Source organism: Saccharomyces paradoxus, chromosome VII, assembly GCF_002079055.1.
Source record: "Saccharomyces paradoxus chromosome VII, complete sequence".
Classification (NCBI taxonomy): domain Eukaryota; kingdom Fungi; phylum Ascomycota; class Saccharomycetes; order Saccharomycetales; family Saccharomycetaceae; genus Saccharomyces; species Saccharomyces paradoxus.
In genome coordinates this window covers 470,093-484,760 of record NC_047493.1, presented here as the reverse complement: position 1 = coordinate 484,760, position 14,668 = coordinate 470,093, and the positions used below count along the sequence as shown (strand labels likewise).

Here is a 14,668-nt window from a genome sequence, read left to right as displayed (position 1 = left end):
AGGTAAAAACAAAACAAGCTTCCTGAAACGGAGAAACATAAACAGGACATTGCTGGGATCACCCATACATCACTGTATTTTGCTTGTACTTTTCCGGTAATTTGAAAACAAACCCGGTCTCGATACGGAGATCCGGCGATAATTACCGCAGAGATAAACCCATACACTAAGCGTAGAACCAGCCGCACATGGCCGGAGAAACTCCTGCGAGAATTTCGTAAACTCGCGCGCATTGCATCTGTATTTCCCAATGCGGCACTTCCCGGCCTCGAGACCTCTGACGAATTTTTGACAGGAATAAACATTTTCAGAATGTTATCCATATGCCTTTCGGGTTTTTTTTTCCTTCCTTTTCCATCATGAAAAATCTCTCGAGACCGTTTGCCCATTGCTTTTTTGTTGTCTTTTTCCCTCGTTCACAGAAAGTCTGAAGAAGTTATAGTAGAACTATGAGCTTTTTTTGTTTTTCTGTTTTCCTTTTTTTTTTTACCTCTGTGGACATTGTTACTCTCACACCTGTAGTTCGTTTGTTTGTTTTGTTTATTCCAATTATGACCGGTGACGAAAACGTGGTGGATGGTGGATACCGCTTATGTTCCCCCCCCATGGTTTCGATTATATAAAAAGGCCAAATATTGTGTTATTTTCAGATATCCTATCAGTATGCTATATCATCTAATTTATCTCAATTTTTTTTTTCTACTTTCTAATAACACCAATAGTGAAAATCTTTTTTTCTTCTATATCTACAAAAACTTTTTTTTTCTATCAACCTCGTTGATAAATTTTTTCTTTAACAATCGTTAATAATTAATTAATTGGAAAATAACCATTTTTTTTCTCTCTTTTATACACACATTCAAAGGAAAGAAAAAAAGACTATACCCAAACTAGTTAAAGAAAATCATATTAAAAAGAACAAGAAGATAAGAAAGATTTAATTATCAAAATCAATATGGCTGATACATCATCTTCTTCCTCATCATCCTCTTCAGCATCTTCTGTTTCAGCTCATCAGCCAACTCAAGAAAAGCCTGCCAAGACTTACGATGACGCTGCATCCGAATCTTCTGACGATGACGATATCGATGCTTTAATCGAAGAACTACAATCTAATCACGGTGTCGACGATGAAGGCAGTGATGACGATGGTCCAGTTGCTGCCGGTGAAGCTAGACCAGTTCCAGAAGAATATTTACAAACTGACCCATCTTACGGTCTAACTTCCGATGAAGTTTTGAAAAGAAGAAAGAAGTACGGTTTGAATCAAATGGCTGACGAAAAGGAATCTTTAGTCGTCAAGTTTGTTATGTTTTTCGTCGGTCCAATTCAATTCGTTATGGAAGCCGCTGCTATTTTAGCTGCCGGTTTATCCGATTGGGTCGATTTCGGTGTTATTTGTGGTTTGTTAATGTTAAACGCTGGTGTTGGTTTCGTTCAAGAATTCCAAGCCGGTTCTATTGTCGATGAATTGAAAAAGACATTGGCTAACACCGCTGTTGTTATCAGAGACGGTCAATTAGTTGAAATTCCAGCTAACGAAGTCGTCCCAGGTGATATTTTGCAATTGGAAGATGGTACCATTATCCCAACTGATGGTCGTATTGTCACTGAAGACTGTTTCTTGCAAATCGATCAATCTGCTATTACTGGTGAATCTTTGGCTGTCGACAAACATTACGGTGACCAAACCTTCTCTTCTTCCACTGTTAAGAGAGGTGAAGGTTTCATGGTTGTTACCGCTACTGGTGACAACACTTTCGTTGGTAGAGCTGCCGCTTTGGTTAACAAAGCCGCTGGTGGTCAAGGTCATTTCACTGAAGTTTTGAACGGTATTGGTATTATCTTATTGGTTTTAGTCGTTGCCACTTTGTTGTTGGTCTGGACTGCTTGTTTCTACAGAACTAACGGTATTGTTAGAATCTTGAGATACACTTTAGGTATTACTATTATTGGTGTCCCAGTTGGTTTGCCAGCTGTCGTTACCACTACTATGGCCGTCGGTGCTGCTTACTTAGCTAAGAAGCAAGCTATTGTCCAAAAGTTGTCCGCTATTGAATCCTTGGCTGGTGTCGAAATCTTGTGTTCCGATAAGACTGGTACTTTGACCAAGAACAAGTTGTCTTTGCACGAACCATACACTGTTGAAGGTGTTTCTCCAGATGACTTGATGTTGACTGCTTGTTTGGCTGCTTCCAGAAAGAAGAAGGGTTTGGATGCTATTGATAAGGCTTTCTTGAAATCTTTGAAACAATATCCAAAGGCTAAGGATGCTTTGACCAAGTACAAGGTTTTGGAATTCCACCCATTTGACCCTGTCTCCAAGAAGGTTACTGCCGTTGTTGAATCTCCAGAAGGTGAAAGAATTGTTTGTGTTAAGGGTGCTCCATTATTCGTCTTGAAGACTGTCGAAGAAGATCACCCAATCCCAGAAGATGTCCATGAAAACTACGAAAACAAGGTTGCTGAATTGGCTTCTAGAGGGTTCCGTGCTTTAGGTGTTGCTAGAAAGAGAGGTGAAGGTCACTGGGAAATCTTGGGTGTTATGCCATGTATGGATCCACCAAGAGACGATACTGCTCAAACTGTTAGTGAAGCTAGACATTTAGGTCTAAGAGTTAAAATGTTAACTGGTGATGCTGTCGGTATTGCTAAGGAAACTTGTAGACAATTGGGTTTGGGTACCAACATTTACAACGCTGAAAGATTAGGTCTAGGTGGCGGTGGTGACATGCCAGGTTCCGAATTAGCTGATTTTGTTGAAAATGCCGATGGTTTCGCTGAAGTTTTCCCACAACATAAATACAGAGTTGTTGAAATCTTGCAAAACAGAGGTTACTTGGTTGCTATGACTGGTGATGGTGTTAACGATGCTCCATCTTTGAAGAAGGCTGATACTGGTATTGCTGTCGAAGGTGCTACTGATGCTGCTAGATCTGCTGCTGATATTGTTTTCTTGGCTCCTGGTTTATCTGCCATTATTGATGCTTTGAAGACTTCCAGACAAATTTTCCACAGAATGTACTCTTACGTTGTTTACCGTATTGCTTTGTCCTTACATTTGGAAATCTTCTTGGGTCTATGGATTGCTATTTTGGATAACTCTTTGAACATTGATTTGATTGTTTTCATTGCCATTTTCGCTGATGTTGCTACTTTGGCTATTGCTTACGATAATGCTCCTTACTCTCCAAAGCCAGTCAAGTGGAACCTACCAAGATTATGGGGTATGTCTATTATCTTAGGTATTATTTTGGCTGTCGGTTCATGGATTACCTTGACCACTATGTTCTTACCAAAGGGTGGTATTATCCAAAACTTCGGTGCTTTGAACGGTATTATGTTCTTGCAAATTTCCTTGACTGAAAACTGGTTGATTTTCATTACCAGAGCTGCTGGTCCATTCTGGTCTTCTATTCCATCATGGCAATTGGCTGGTGCCGTCTTCGCTGTCGACATCATCGCTACCATGTTTACCTTATTCGGTTGGTGGTCTGAAAACTGGACTGATATTGTTACTGTCGTCCGTGTCTGGATCTGGTCTATTGGTATCTTCTGTGTCTTGGGTGGTTTCTACTACGAAATGTCCACTTCCGAAGCCTTTGACAGAGTGATGAACGGTAAGCCAATGAAGGAAAAGAAGTCTACCAGAAGTGTCGAAGACTTCATGGCTGCTATGCAAAGAGTCTCTACTCAACACGAAAAGGAAACCTAATTTTGTTGAAGTAGCATTTAATCATAATTTTTGTCACATTTTAATCAACTTGATTTTTCTGGTTTAATTTTTCTAATTTTAATTTTAATTTTTTTATCAATGGGAACTGATACACTAAAAAGAATTAGGAGCCAACAAGAATAAACCGCTTATTTCCTATTAAAGTTTACTTAAGAGTTTCATCTCGGAGTTGTCATTCTAAGATTTTATTCACACACACACACACTTTAAAATTTTTAGATCCAATGACATCAACTTTTAGCTTCACCACACACACAATCCGAAGCTAGTTGTTTTTATCTGATTTGATAAAATTGGTATTCTCTAAATGGTACTTTTTCTTTTCTTTGTTGGTAAATTCCTATTTTAAAATATGAAACGCACACAAGTCATAATTATTCTAATAGAGCACAATTCACAACACGCACATTTCAACTTTAATATTTTTTTAGAAACACTTTATTTAGTCTAATTCTTAATTTTTAATATATATAATGCACACACACTAATTTATTCATTTAATTTTTACTGAGCAGAGCTTGAGAGTTATGTGGCAACTCGCCTTTAATATGATGGAGGCTTTACGTCATAATACTTAGCAAGCTTTTTTCTATAGCAGTTTAAAGATTTCCTCTCATTCACCCCACTTTTTGCTTACGTTTACGCGCACATACATACAGACGACATATATACATATATATACATTTACTGCACATAATTGAAAATGGGGCCTTGCTATAGAATATTAAATACATATTATTCTATGACCGAAAGCCACCTCTCAGGAATGCCGAAGATTTAATGGTACGTATATCCTTCGCTAATTTTACCGGTTCATCGCACCGATATTTCTTCATTACAACAAAATAAACAGGGCCGCTAGTCGCTCTACAAATTCCCTTTCCCCCATGATAGTGTAAAGGCTCACATTTGCATCATTAATCTAGATGACTCAGTTCAGCCTGACCTTCTATAGTGCTACCTTGGCATAATAACGATGAGCGATTCTTTTGTTACGGAAATGAAATTCCGGGACCGGCCAAATTTGCCCGGTTTTGTCCGTGACCGGCGACATGGGTTGACTCTAGTAGTAGTTGAATACTTATTTAAACAGCAGTACTTGCCTCACTCATTACGCTGTTTCCGTTGAACTTTTCTCAAAACAGCTGAAGCAGTTAGCAAAAATAGAGAACTATTGAACAGATAATCTTCGTCGCTATCGATTTTTATTATTTGCAATTTTAAATAATGGTTTACACTCCATCAAAGGGTCCAAGAACTCTTTACGATAAAGTTTTTGATGCACATGTTGTCCATCAAGATGAAAATGGTTCCTTTTTGTTGTATATCGACAGACACTTGGTTCACGAAGTCACCTCTCCACAAGCTTTTGAGGGTCTAGAAAATGCTGGTAGAAAGGTTAGAAGAGTTGATTGTACTTTAGCAACCGTAGATCATAACATTCCAACTGAATCAAGAAAGAATTTCAAGTCATTAGACACATTTATCAAGCAAAGTGATTCACGTCTGCAAGTCAAAACTTTAGAAAACAATGTTAAACAATTTGGCGTCCCATATTTCGGTATGAGTGAAGCTAGACAAGGTATTGTCCATACCATTGGTCCTGAAGAAGGTTTCACTTTACCAGGTACCACTGTTGTGTGTGGTGACTCCCATACCTCTACTCACGGTGCCTTTGGTTCATTGGCCTTTGGTATTGGTACTTCTGAAGTCGAACATGTCTTGGCTACCCAAACAATTATTCAAGCTAAATCTAAGAACATGAGAATTTCTGTTAATGGTAAACTATCACCTGGTATCACCTCTAAGGATTTGATTTTGTATATTATTGGTCTGATAGGTACCGCAGGTGGTACTGGTTGCGTTATTGAATTCGCAGGTGAAGCCATTGAAGCTCTTTCTATGGAAGCGCGTATGTCAATGTGTAACATGGCTATTGAAGCTGGTGCAAGAGCGGGTATGATTAAACCAGATGAAATCACTTTCCAATACACCAAAGGCAGACCTCTAGCTCCAAAGGGTGCTGAATGGGAAAAGGCTGTTGCCTACTGGAAAACTTTGAAAACGGATGAAGGTGCCAAATTTGATCACGAAATCAACATTGAAGCCGTGGACGTGATTCCAACTATTACATGGGGTACCTCTCCTCAAGATGCCTTACCAATTACAGGTTCGGTGCCAGACCCAAAAAATGTTACTGATCCAATAAAGAAGTCTGGTATGGAAAGAGCTTTAGCTTATATGGGTTTGGAACCAAACACTCCGCTAAAGAGCATCAAAGTGGATAAAGTTTTCATCGGCTCCTGTACCAATGGTCGTATTGAAGATTTAAGAAGTGCAGCAGCTGTAGTGAAGGGTCAAAAACTGGCTGACAACATTAAATTAGCTATGGTTGTTCCAGGTTCCGGTTTGGTCAAAAAACAAGCTGAAGCAGAAGGTTTGGACAAGATTTTCCAAGAAGCAGGTTTCGAATGGAGAGAAGCAGGTTGTTCAATGTGTTTGGGTATGAACCCTGATATTTTGGATGCCTATGAACGTTGTGCTTCTACATCCAACAGAAATTTCGAAGGTCGTCAAGGTGCCTTGTCTCGTACACATTTGATGTCTCCAGCCATGGCCGCTGCTGCCGGTATCACTGGTCACTTCGTGGATATCAGAGAATTCGAGTACAAGAACCAAGACCAAAGTAGCCCAAAGGTTGAAGTTACTTCAGAAGATGAAAAAGAGCTTGAAAGTGCTGCTTACGATCACGCTGAACCTGTCCAACCTGAAGACGCTCCCCAAGATGTTGCAAATGATGAACTAAAGGACATCCCAGTAAAGTCCGATGATACTCCTGCTAAACCTAGCTCTTCCGGCATGAAGCCATTTTTGACTTTGGAAGGTATCAGTGCACCATTAGATAAGGCTAATGTCGATACAGATGCTATTATTCCAAAGCAATTTTTGAAGACAATTAAAAGAACGGGTTTAAAGAAGGGGTTGTTTTATGAATGGCGTTTCCGCAAAGACGATCAAGGTAAGGACCAAGAAACCGACTTCGTATTAAATGTTGAACCCTGGAGAGAAGCTGAAATATTGATTGTTACTGGTGACAATTTCGGATGTGGCTCCTCCAGAGAACACGCACCATGGGCTCTAAAAGATTTTGGTATAAAATCCATCATCGCACCTTCTTACGGTGATATTTTCTATAATAACTCTTTCAAAAATGGCTTGTTACCAATCAGATTAGATCAACAAATAATCATTGATAAATTGATCCCTATTGCTAATAAGGGTGGTAAGCTCTGCGTTGATTTACCAAATCAGAAAATTTTGGATTCCGATGGTAATGTGCTCGTCGATCATTTTGAAATAGAATCTTTCAGAAAGCACTGCTTAGTAAATGGTCTTGATGATATTGGTATTACATTGCAGAAGGAAGAATATATTTCCAGATATGAAGCTTTGAGGAGAGATAAATACTCATTCCTAGAAGGTGGGTCAAAATTATTAAAGTTTGACAACGTTCCAAGAAGAAAGGCTGTTACAACTACTTTCGACAAAGTCCACCAAGATTGGTGATGAAAAATATCTAAATCTGGCAATCAAAACATGTGCTTTAGCAAGAGTCTCACATTTTGTCTAGAACCAAACTACTTATTTATTATTAATACGTACTTTAACGTACTCATCTAATTATTTATTTATTTGACTATAACATCATTGATGCAGTTTGCAATAAGGCTCCTCCTTGTTGGTATAGGTTCTGCGAATACTTCGAAACGTATATGTATTTCAAGTGTAATTTTACACTCTTTCTTCATTGTTTTTGCTTCCGCGAATTTCTTTGCTTAATTTCAAGATCATGCTCGAGGGTTGCCTTTAACCGAGGCATGAAACCCAATTTGAAAAGGAACTCGAACATTATAAAATACGGCGCCAGCACCAAGCTCTGAACTAGATTGTCAACCAATGCCGGCCTCTTCTTCTCAAAGACGCCATGGCCAACAAACTGGAAAATCCAACCAATAACAAACAAACTCAGTTCCTGCTTAAATGTTAAATCGACCCTGCGATCGATCAATGCAAGATTTAATAAAAGTAAAAGAACTCCTGCTAATAGTCCTGTAGGGAAATACAAAAGGCAATAAAATATGGAAAATGAAACGCTTAGCACGGCAGTCAATGAAATGCCCTGATATATTTTGACCCTGTGGAGCATACAGCAACCACTGAATAGGATGGTAGGAACAAATATGGAGTGGATCAAAACGTTCCTAGGGTTGTGGTGATAAAACTTGTAAAATCCAAGCTGAGACCTCAAATCCAGCAGACCTTCACCCATATCTATTTTTTATGTAACAAAAGATCAAAAATATGTTCTCAAAACCTGCTATATTTATGTACATCCCATCTACACAGACTCCCATGTTTTCACTCTCCAAGAGTTACTTTAACGTTCCTTACCCCATCTCTTATAATGATAATTGCAGTCCTTAAATGTGATATCACAATCGACGACAGACCATATCAATTTGCCACCGCAAGCAAGAATAGACTAACTTAAATGGCTAATTCATTATTTTTGATGCAAAGTCATATAAGGGCAGAAACGAATCAAAGCAAAGAAACATACTACAATCATGTCCGGAGCTGCTGCTGCATCTGCTGCTGGTTATGACAGACATATCACTATCTTTTCTCCCGAAGGTCGTTTATATCAAGTAGAATATGCCTTTAAAGCTACCAATCAAACTAACATAAACTCATTAGCGGTCAGAGGCAAAGATTGCACTGTGGTGATAAGTCAGAAAAAGGTCCCTGACAAACTATTAGATCCATCTACCGTTTCGTATATATTTTGTATTTCAAGAACGATTGGTATGGTGGTAAACGGACCAATACCGGATGCAAGAAATGCGGCCTTAAGGGCCAAGGCTGAGGCTGCAGAATTCCGTTATAAATATGGTTACGATATGCCATGTGATGTATTGGCTAAGAGAATGGCTAATCTTTCCCAAATTTATACTCAAAGAGCATACATGAGACCATTAGGTGTTATACTCACATTTGTTTCCGTAGACGAAGAATTAGGTCCCTCCATTTACAAAACCGACCCCGCAGGTTATTATGTTGGTTATAAAGCTACTGCAACAGGGCCAAAACAACAAGAGGTTACAACAAACTTGGAAAACCATTTCAAAAAGAGTAAAATTGACCATATTAATGAAGAATCGTGGGAGAAAGTGGTAGAATTTGCAATTACCCATATGATTGATGCATTGGGTACTGAGTTCTCAAAGAATGACTTAGAAGTCGGTGTCGCCATTAAGGACAAGTTCTTCACCTTGAGTGCTGAGAATATTGAAGAAAGGCTAGTAGCAATCGCTGAACAAGATTAATATGCTTATCCTGTCACAACATAGTGTGAAATCACTCTCAATATGCGTACAAACACGTTTCATTTAGGATTTATTATACGAAAAAGTAGATCAAGTAATAGAAAATCGAATAATTTTTTAAACTTTTTTGTCGTGTAAATACATCAATACTTTTTATATACAAACGGTAAAGAGAAGGCACTAAAGCGGATAGAAAAATACAGAAAACTAAAAAACGTAAGGAATAAAGACATAAGGGCAATGCTTACAATACTCATCCCAATCCTTTCCGTACTTTCTCTTACATTTGGCTTGATCTCTGAAGGCTCTGTGAACCAGGACAACAAGGAAGAATGCTGGGAAAAACCATGGGAACACTGAATTGAAACCGCAAGATAAGGCCCAAATTAGAGATTGAGTCCAATCAGCTGTGTAGTGAATTTTTCTTGCCCATGTGTACCAACCGTCAATCAATAGATATGATCCATTGGAAGTGACCATATACTTTGGATTCTTCAAAATTTGGTATGGCAAAAATGGGAAGGTCTTTCTGACAGTCTTATCACCAGACATTTGCTTTCTGAAGGCATTTTTCTGGGCATTTGCCGTGTCAAAGAAGTAGTAAGCACACAATAGGATGACGTACAATGAAACATTGTACAATGTAGACCATTGATATTCAGATGGGTCGTGGTAGTACAGATACAAAGTACAATGACAGTAAGTGTATGGTACACCAGCAATATTCCAAAAGATCAACATAAATCCAAACTTCTCATAAGCCATGTCCCAGGTTGGAACAATCAACTCTTCACCTTTGGCACATGCGTTAGCGTACAACCAATGGGCCAACATGACAACGCCCAATTGTGGAGTCACATAGCCGTAGGTCTCCCACTGCTTCAAACAGGCGCCCAAAGTGATAAAATAAAGAGTGAACCAAGGCAATCTGACCTCGAAAAACATCTTCAAGTCCAAGATTCCCCAACGAGGGTTTAGAGGTGCCCCCATAAAGAAGTCATAAAGATGGTTTCCTGTCATTCTATGATAGTCATGTGAGATAAATAAAGTCCATAAGTATAGTATAGTGGAGAAAGCGAAACCTGAAATGATGGCACATGTCATAATCTTCCCGAAACGTTCAATAATGACATACAGTCTAAAAAGATTGGTAAAATGCAAAACTAAGACCAAAGTAGTAGTCACATACAACGTCCACATAGCATTACAATAGTAAGGCAATTGTTTCCCCTTTAAATGAGACAAAGGTTGACCTTTCGTCCAGATACCAGGCAACGTATAGTAGAAAATGATTTGGAACACCCAAAATGTCAAGAAAACAGTCCAGTCATATTTTTCTGGGATACCGTTCTCCAGGACCAGTTGATATAAATGCTTGATGAAGTGCATCCAGGATTCACCTGCCTTGGGTAGGGCAACCTTGCCGTGATAGAATTCCGCACAAATCCACATGTAGTACATTAGCAGTGGGAACCCGATTAGCATACCAATAACACCAGCAGTCCCACCGAACTCATATTCGATTTCATTTGGCTTCAACCATTTACCCTGAGGCAGGAAATTAACCGGCTGTTTGGGATTTTTTTCTTCTTCCTGCATCTGCAGCTTCTTACTGTTATCGTTACCCATAGCGACGACGGCTTATGTAAACAATATGTATATACGTACATATATAATAAAACTAAACTTCTATATTAATGCAACTGTTTAGTTTTTCTTTCTCGAGGATATATATTTCAGCTTTTCCATAGTAACGCCAAACGATCGCGTAATACCGGCAATTACGGCATGTGGGAAAAAAGCGCCAAGGAACGAAAAAGAAATGAATCTCGTTTAGCCATTAAACGAGAACAAACGAGCCCTGATCTACATTTTCAGGGTCCAGTAGGGCTTTGTTATAAATGGAGACTAGCCCTGAATGCAATTTCTTTTTTTGTTCAAGACCTAATGAGTGGCAATAAGAGGCGCTAATCAAACCTCTTCAAAAACAACCTTATTTCACCTATTGCACGATCAGCCACTCTTTCATTGCCAATAATAGCATGATAGCAGGTCCATAACTGCCAATATAGACATACCAGGTGTAAGGGTTGGCTAAAAAAGAAGGTAACTTGCGCATCATTTGCTAACTGTTCACATCAGCAAAATATATACGAAAAGAAGAACTTACAAAACTGGGAGATGCGAGGCTTGGCTTCCAAGAACGGTGTACATATTGAAACGGGTCCGGATACAGAATCGTCCGCGGACTCTGGTCACTTCTCTATAGGTTTAAGCGGCAAGGTTCGTAAACCAAGGTCGAAAGTAAGTAAAGCGTGCGATAACTGTAGAAAAAGAAAGATAAAATGTAATGGGAAGTTTCCATGCGCAAGCTGTGAGATATATTCGTGCGAGTGTACGTTCAGCTCCAGACAAGGTGGCAGTCGAATAAAAAATCTTCATAAGACGAGTTTGGAGGGCACAACGGTGCAAGTCAAGGAAGAAACTGATTCTAGTTCTGCTTCTCTTTCTAATAATCAGCGATGTACGGACGGGCCATCCGCAGTAGAACAACCCACGAAATTTTTCGAAAATTTCAAGCTGGGTGGCCGTAGTAGTGGTGATAATAGTGGAAGTGATGGGAAGGACGATGATGTGAATAAGAATGGGTTTTATGAAGATGATAGCGAATCGCAGGCAACTTTGACATCTTTACAAAACACTTTGAAAAATTTGAAGGAGATGGCTCATTTAGGCACTCACATAACGTCAGCTATTGAGAGCATTGAGTTTCAGATAAATGACCTGATCAAGCACTGGGAACCCAAAGTGAGGGTCAAAGAATTAGCGACAACGAAATTTTACCCTAATAAGTCAATAGAAACTCAATTAATGAAAAATAAATATTGTGATGTGGTGCATTTAACAAGATATGCCGCTTGGTCGAACAATAAGAAGGACCAAGATACTTCTAGTCAACCTCTGATCGACGAAATCTTTGGTTTGTACTCTCCTTTCCAGTTTTTGTCGCTTCAAGGTATCGGTAAATGTTTCCAAAATTATAGATCCAAATCTAAATGCGAGATTTTCCCCAGGACAGCCAAGGAAACCATATATATCATGTTAAGATTTTTTGATGTTTGTTTTCATCACCTCAACCAAGGATGTGTCTCCATAGCTAATCCCTTGGAAAATTACCTGCAGAAAATGAATCTTTTACCTTCAACTCCATCTTCAATATCTTCTGCAGGAAGCCCGAATACAGCACACACAAAATCACATGTAGCGTTAGTGATAAATCATTTACCGCAGCCCTTTGTGAGAAATATAACAGGAATAAGTAATTCCGAACTACTAAGTGAAATGAATAATGATATCAGCATGTTTGGCATCTTATTGAAGATGTTGGATATGCACAAAAATTCGTATCAAAATTTCCTAATGGAAATAACATCTAATCCATCCGTGGCCAAAAACACGCTATCAACTGATGTCTTGCAGGAGTTTATCCATTATTGTCAAGCTGGAGAAGCACTAATCGCCTTATGTTACAGCTACTATAATTCCACATTATACAACTACGTGGACTTTACATGCGACATTACGCATTTAGAGCAACTTCTATTCTTTTTAGATCTGCTATTTTGGCTATCGGAGATATACGGTTTTGAAAAAGTCTTGAACGTAGCAGTTCATTTCGTCTCAAGAGTTGGTTTGTCAAGGTGGGAATTTTACGTGGGTCTTGATGAAACCTTTGCCGAGAGAAGAAGAAACCTCTGGTGGAAAGCTTTCTATTTCGAAAAAACTTTAGCATCTAAACTGGGCTATCCTTCGAACATCGATGACTCCAAAATTAATTGTTTATTGCCCAAGGATTTTCGAGATGTTGGGTTCTTGGATAATAGAGATTTTATCGAAAATGTTCACTTGATTCACAGAAGCGAAGCTTTTGACAACATGTGCATATCCAACTTGAAAGACTATGGGGAGTTAGCTGTTTTGCAAATCGTCAGCCATTTCTCATCATCTGTTTTATTCAATGAAAAATTCACTTCAATTAGGAATACATCAAAACCATCTATAGTTAGAGAGAAACTTCTCTTCGAAGTACTTGAGATTTTTAACGAGACTGAAATGAAATATGATGCTATTAAGGAGCAAACTGGAAAATTGTTTGATATTGCATTTTCAAAGGATACTACTAAACTCAAAGTTTCAAGAGAGGACAAGATCATGGCTTCAAGATTTGTTTTATTTTATGAGCACCATTTCTGCAGAATGGTTAATGAATCCGATAATATTGTTGCAAGATTATGTGTTCACAGGAGGCCCTCAATATTAATTGAGAACTTGAAAATATACCTTCATAAGATTTACAAATCGTGGACAGATATGAATACGATCTTATTAGATTTTGATAACGATTATTTCGTGTACCGTTCGTTTGCTCATTATTCCATCAGTTGTATCATTTTGGTATCGCAGGCATTCTCAGTTGCAGAATTCATTAAGGTCACTGACGTTATAAATATGATTAGAGTCTTCAAAAGATTTCTGGACATTAAAATTTTCTCCGAAAATGAGACCAATGAGCATGTCTTCAACAGTCAAAGCTTCAAAGACTATACAAGAGCCTTCTCCTTCCTGACAATCGTCACTCGTATCATGCTTTTGGCATACAGAGAATCCTCTAGTACCAACCTGGATGTTATCTCTAAATATATAGAAGAACATGCCCCAGATTTGAAAGGAATAATAGAACTTGTGCTAGATACAAACTCCTGCGCCTATAGATTTTTATTGGAGCCTGTTCAGAAGTCAGGATTCCATTTAACTGTCTCACAAATGTTGAAAAATAGGCAGTTTCAGGTACCACTAATGTCAAATGAAGATAAAAAGCAAATGAACCTTAAGACGGGGAGGAAATTGAGTCCGGATCTCCCAAATTTCAAGGCGGGCAGTTCATGCTTATTAAATGGCATTGAATCACCGCAATTGCCATTTAGTGGTCGCTCAGCACCTTCTCCGGTAAGAAATAACTCATTACCGGAGTTTGCGCAACTGCCCTCATTTAGATCATTGTCGGTGTCAGATATGATCAATCCCGATTACGCACAACCAACAGACGGTCCAAATAATCCACAAATCCAATCTAATAAATCATCTCGATCGACCAATGCCCAACCGCAAATACCCACTTCGATGCAAGTACCATTTATGGACACAAATGAAAACAACAACAACAACAACAACAATAACAATAACAATAGTTTTTCTGCAACAAGCTTTAATTTGGGAACGCTAGATGAATTTGTAAATAACGGTGATCTTGAGGACCTCTACAGTATCCTGTGGAGTGACGTTTATCCGGACAATTAAGTATTTACATATATATAGATAAAAAGTTCTCAAATATTTCCTTTTTTTTTTTTTTTGACTTCTTTAAATAAGAACGTTTTCTTCTCTTATTTCTTTAACACTACTTATCATTATACTTTATGATGGGAAAGCTCATCTGTTTTCAGTTTGGATATAAACTGACTCTCGACGAAAAATGATGTATTTT

General features: G+C 38.5%; 6 protein-coding genes across 6 annotated transcripts; 4 read left to right on the top strand and 2 right to left on the bottom strand.

Annotated features, from left to right (window-relative positions):
• Positions 1–955: 955 nt before the first annotated feature.
• On the top strand, positions 956–3,715 carry PMA1 (H(+)-exporting P2-type ATPase PMA1; the record flags this gene model as incomplete). Its single annotated transcript, XM_033910457.1, has 1 exon — positions 956–3,715. The coding sequence occupies one exon, from the start codon at positions 956–958 to the stop codon at positions 3,713–3,715; it is 2,760 nt and encodes a 919-aa protein (XP_033766348.1).
• A 1,248-nt stretch (positions 3,716–4,963) lies between these two features.
• On the top strand, positions 4,964–7,303 carry LEU1 (3-isopropylmalate dehydratase LEU1; the record flags this gene model as incomplete). The annotated part of the gene is made up of 1 exon (XM_033910456.1): positions 4,964–7,303. The coding sequence occupies one exon, from the start codon at positions 4,964–4,966 to the stop codon at positions 7,301–7,303; it is 2,340 nt and encodes a 779-aa protein (XP_033766347.1).
• A 238-nt stretch (positions 7,304–7,541) lies between these two features.
• On the bottom strand, positions 7,542–8,066 carry MPO1 (2-hydroxy-palmitic acid dioxygenase MPO1; the record flags this gene model as incomplete). The annotated part of the gene is made up of 1 exon (XM_033910455.1): positions 7,542–8,066. One exon carries the CDS (start codon positions 8,064–8,066, stop codon positions 7,542–7,544), a length of 525 nt encoding a protein of 174 aa, XP_033766346.1.
• Positions 8,067–8,364: 298 nt separating this feature from the next.
• On the top strand, positions 8,365–9,123 carry SCL1 (proteasome core particle subunit alpha 1; the record flags this gene model as incomplete). The annotated part of the gene is made up of 1 exon (XM_033910454.1): positions 8,365–9,123. One exon carries the CDS (start codon positions 8,365–8,367, stop codon positions 9,121–9,123), a length of 759 nt encoding a protein of 252 aa, XP_033766345.1.
• A 207-nt stretch (positions 9,124–9,330) lies between these two features.
• On the bottom strand, positions 9,331–10,752 carry ERG4 (delta(24(24(1)))-sterol reductase; the record flags this gene model as incomplete). Its single annotated transcript, XM_033910453.1, has 1 exon — positions 9,331–10,752. The coding sequence occupies one exon, from the start codon at positions 10,750–10,752 to the stop codon at positions 9,331–9,333; it is 1,422 nt and encodes a 473-aa protein (XP_033766344.1).
• Positions 10,753–11,304: 552 nt separating this feature from the next.
• PDR1 (drug-responsive transcription factor PDR1) lies at positions 11,305–14,481 on the top strand (the record flags this gene model as incomplete). Its single annotated transcript, XM_033910452.1, has 1 exon — positions 11,305–14,481. One exon carries the CDS (start codon positions 11,305–11,307, stop codon positions 14,479–14,481), a length of 3,177 nt encoding a protein of 1,058 aa, XP_033766343.1.
• Positions 14,482–14,668: the final 187 nt, after the last annotated feature.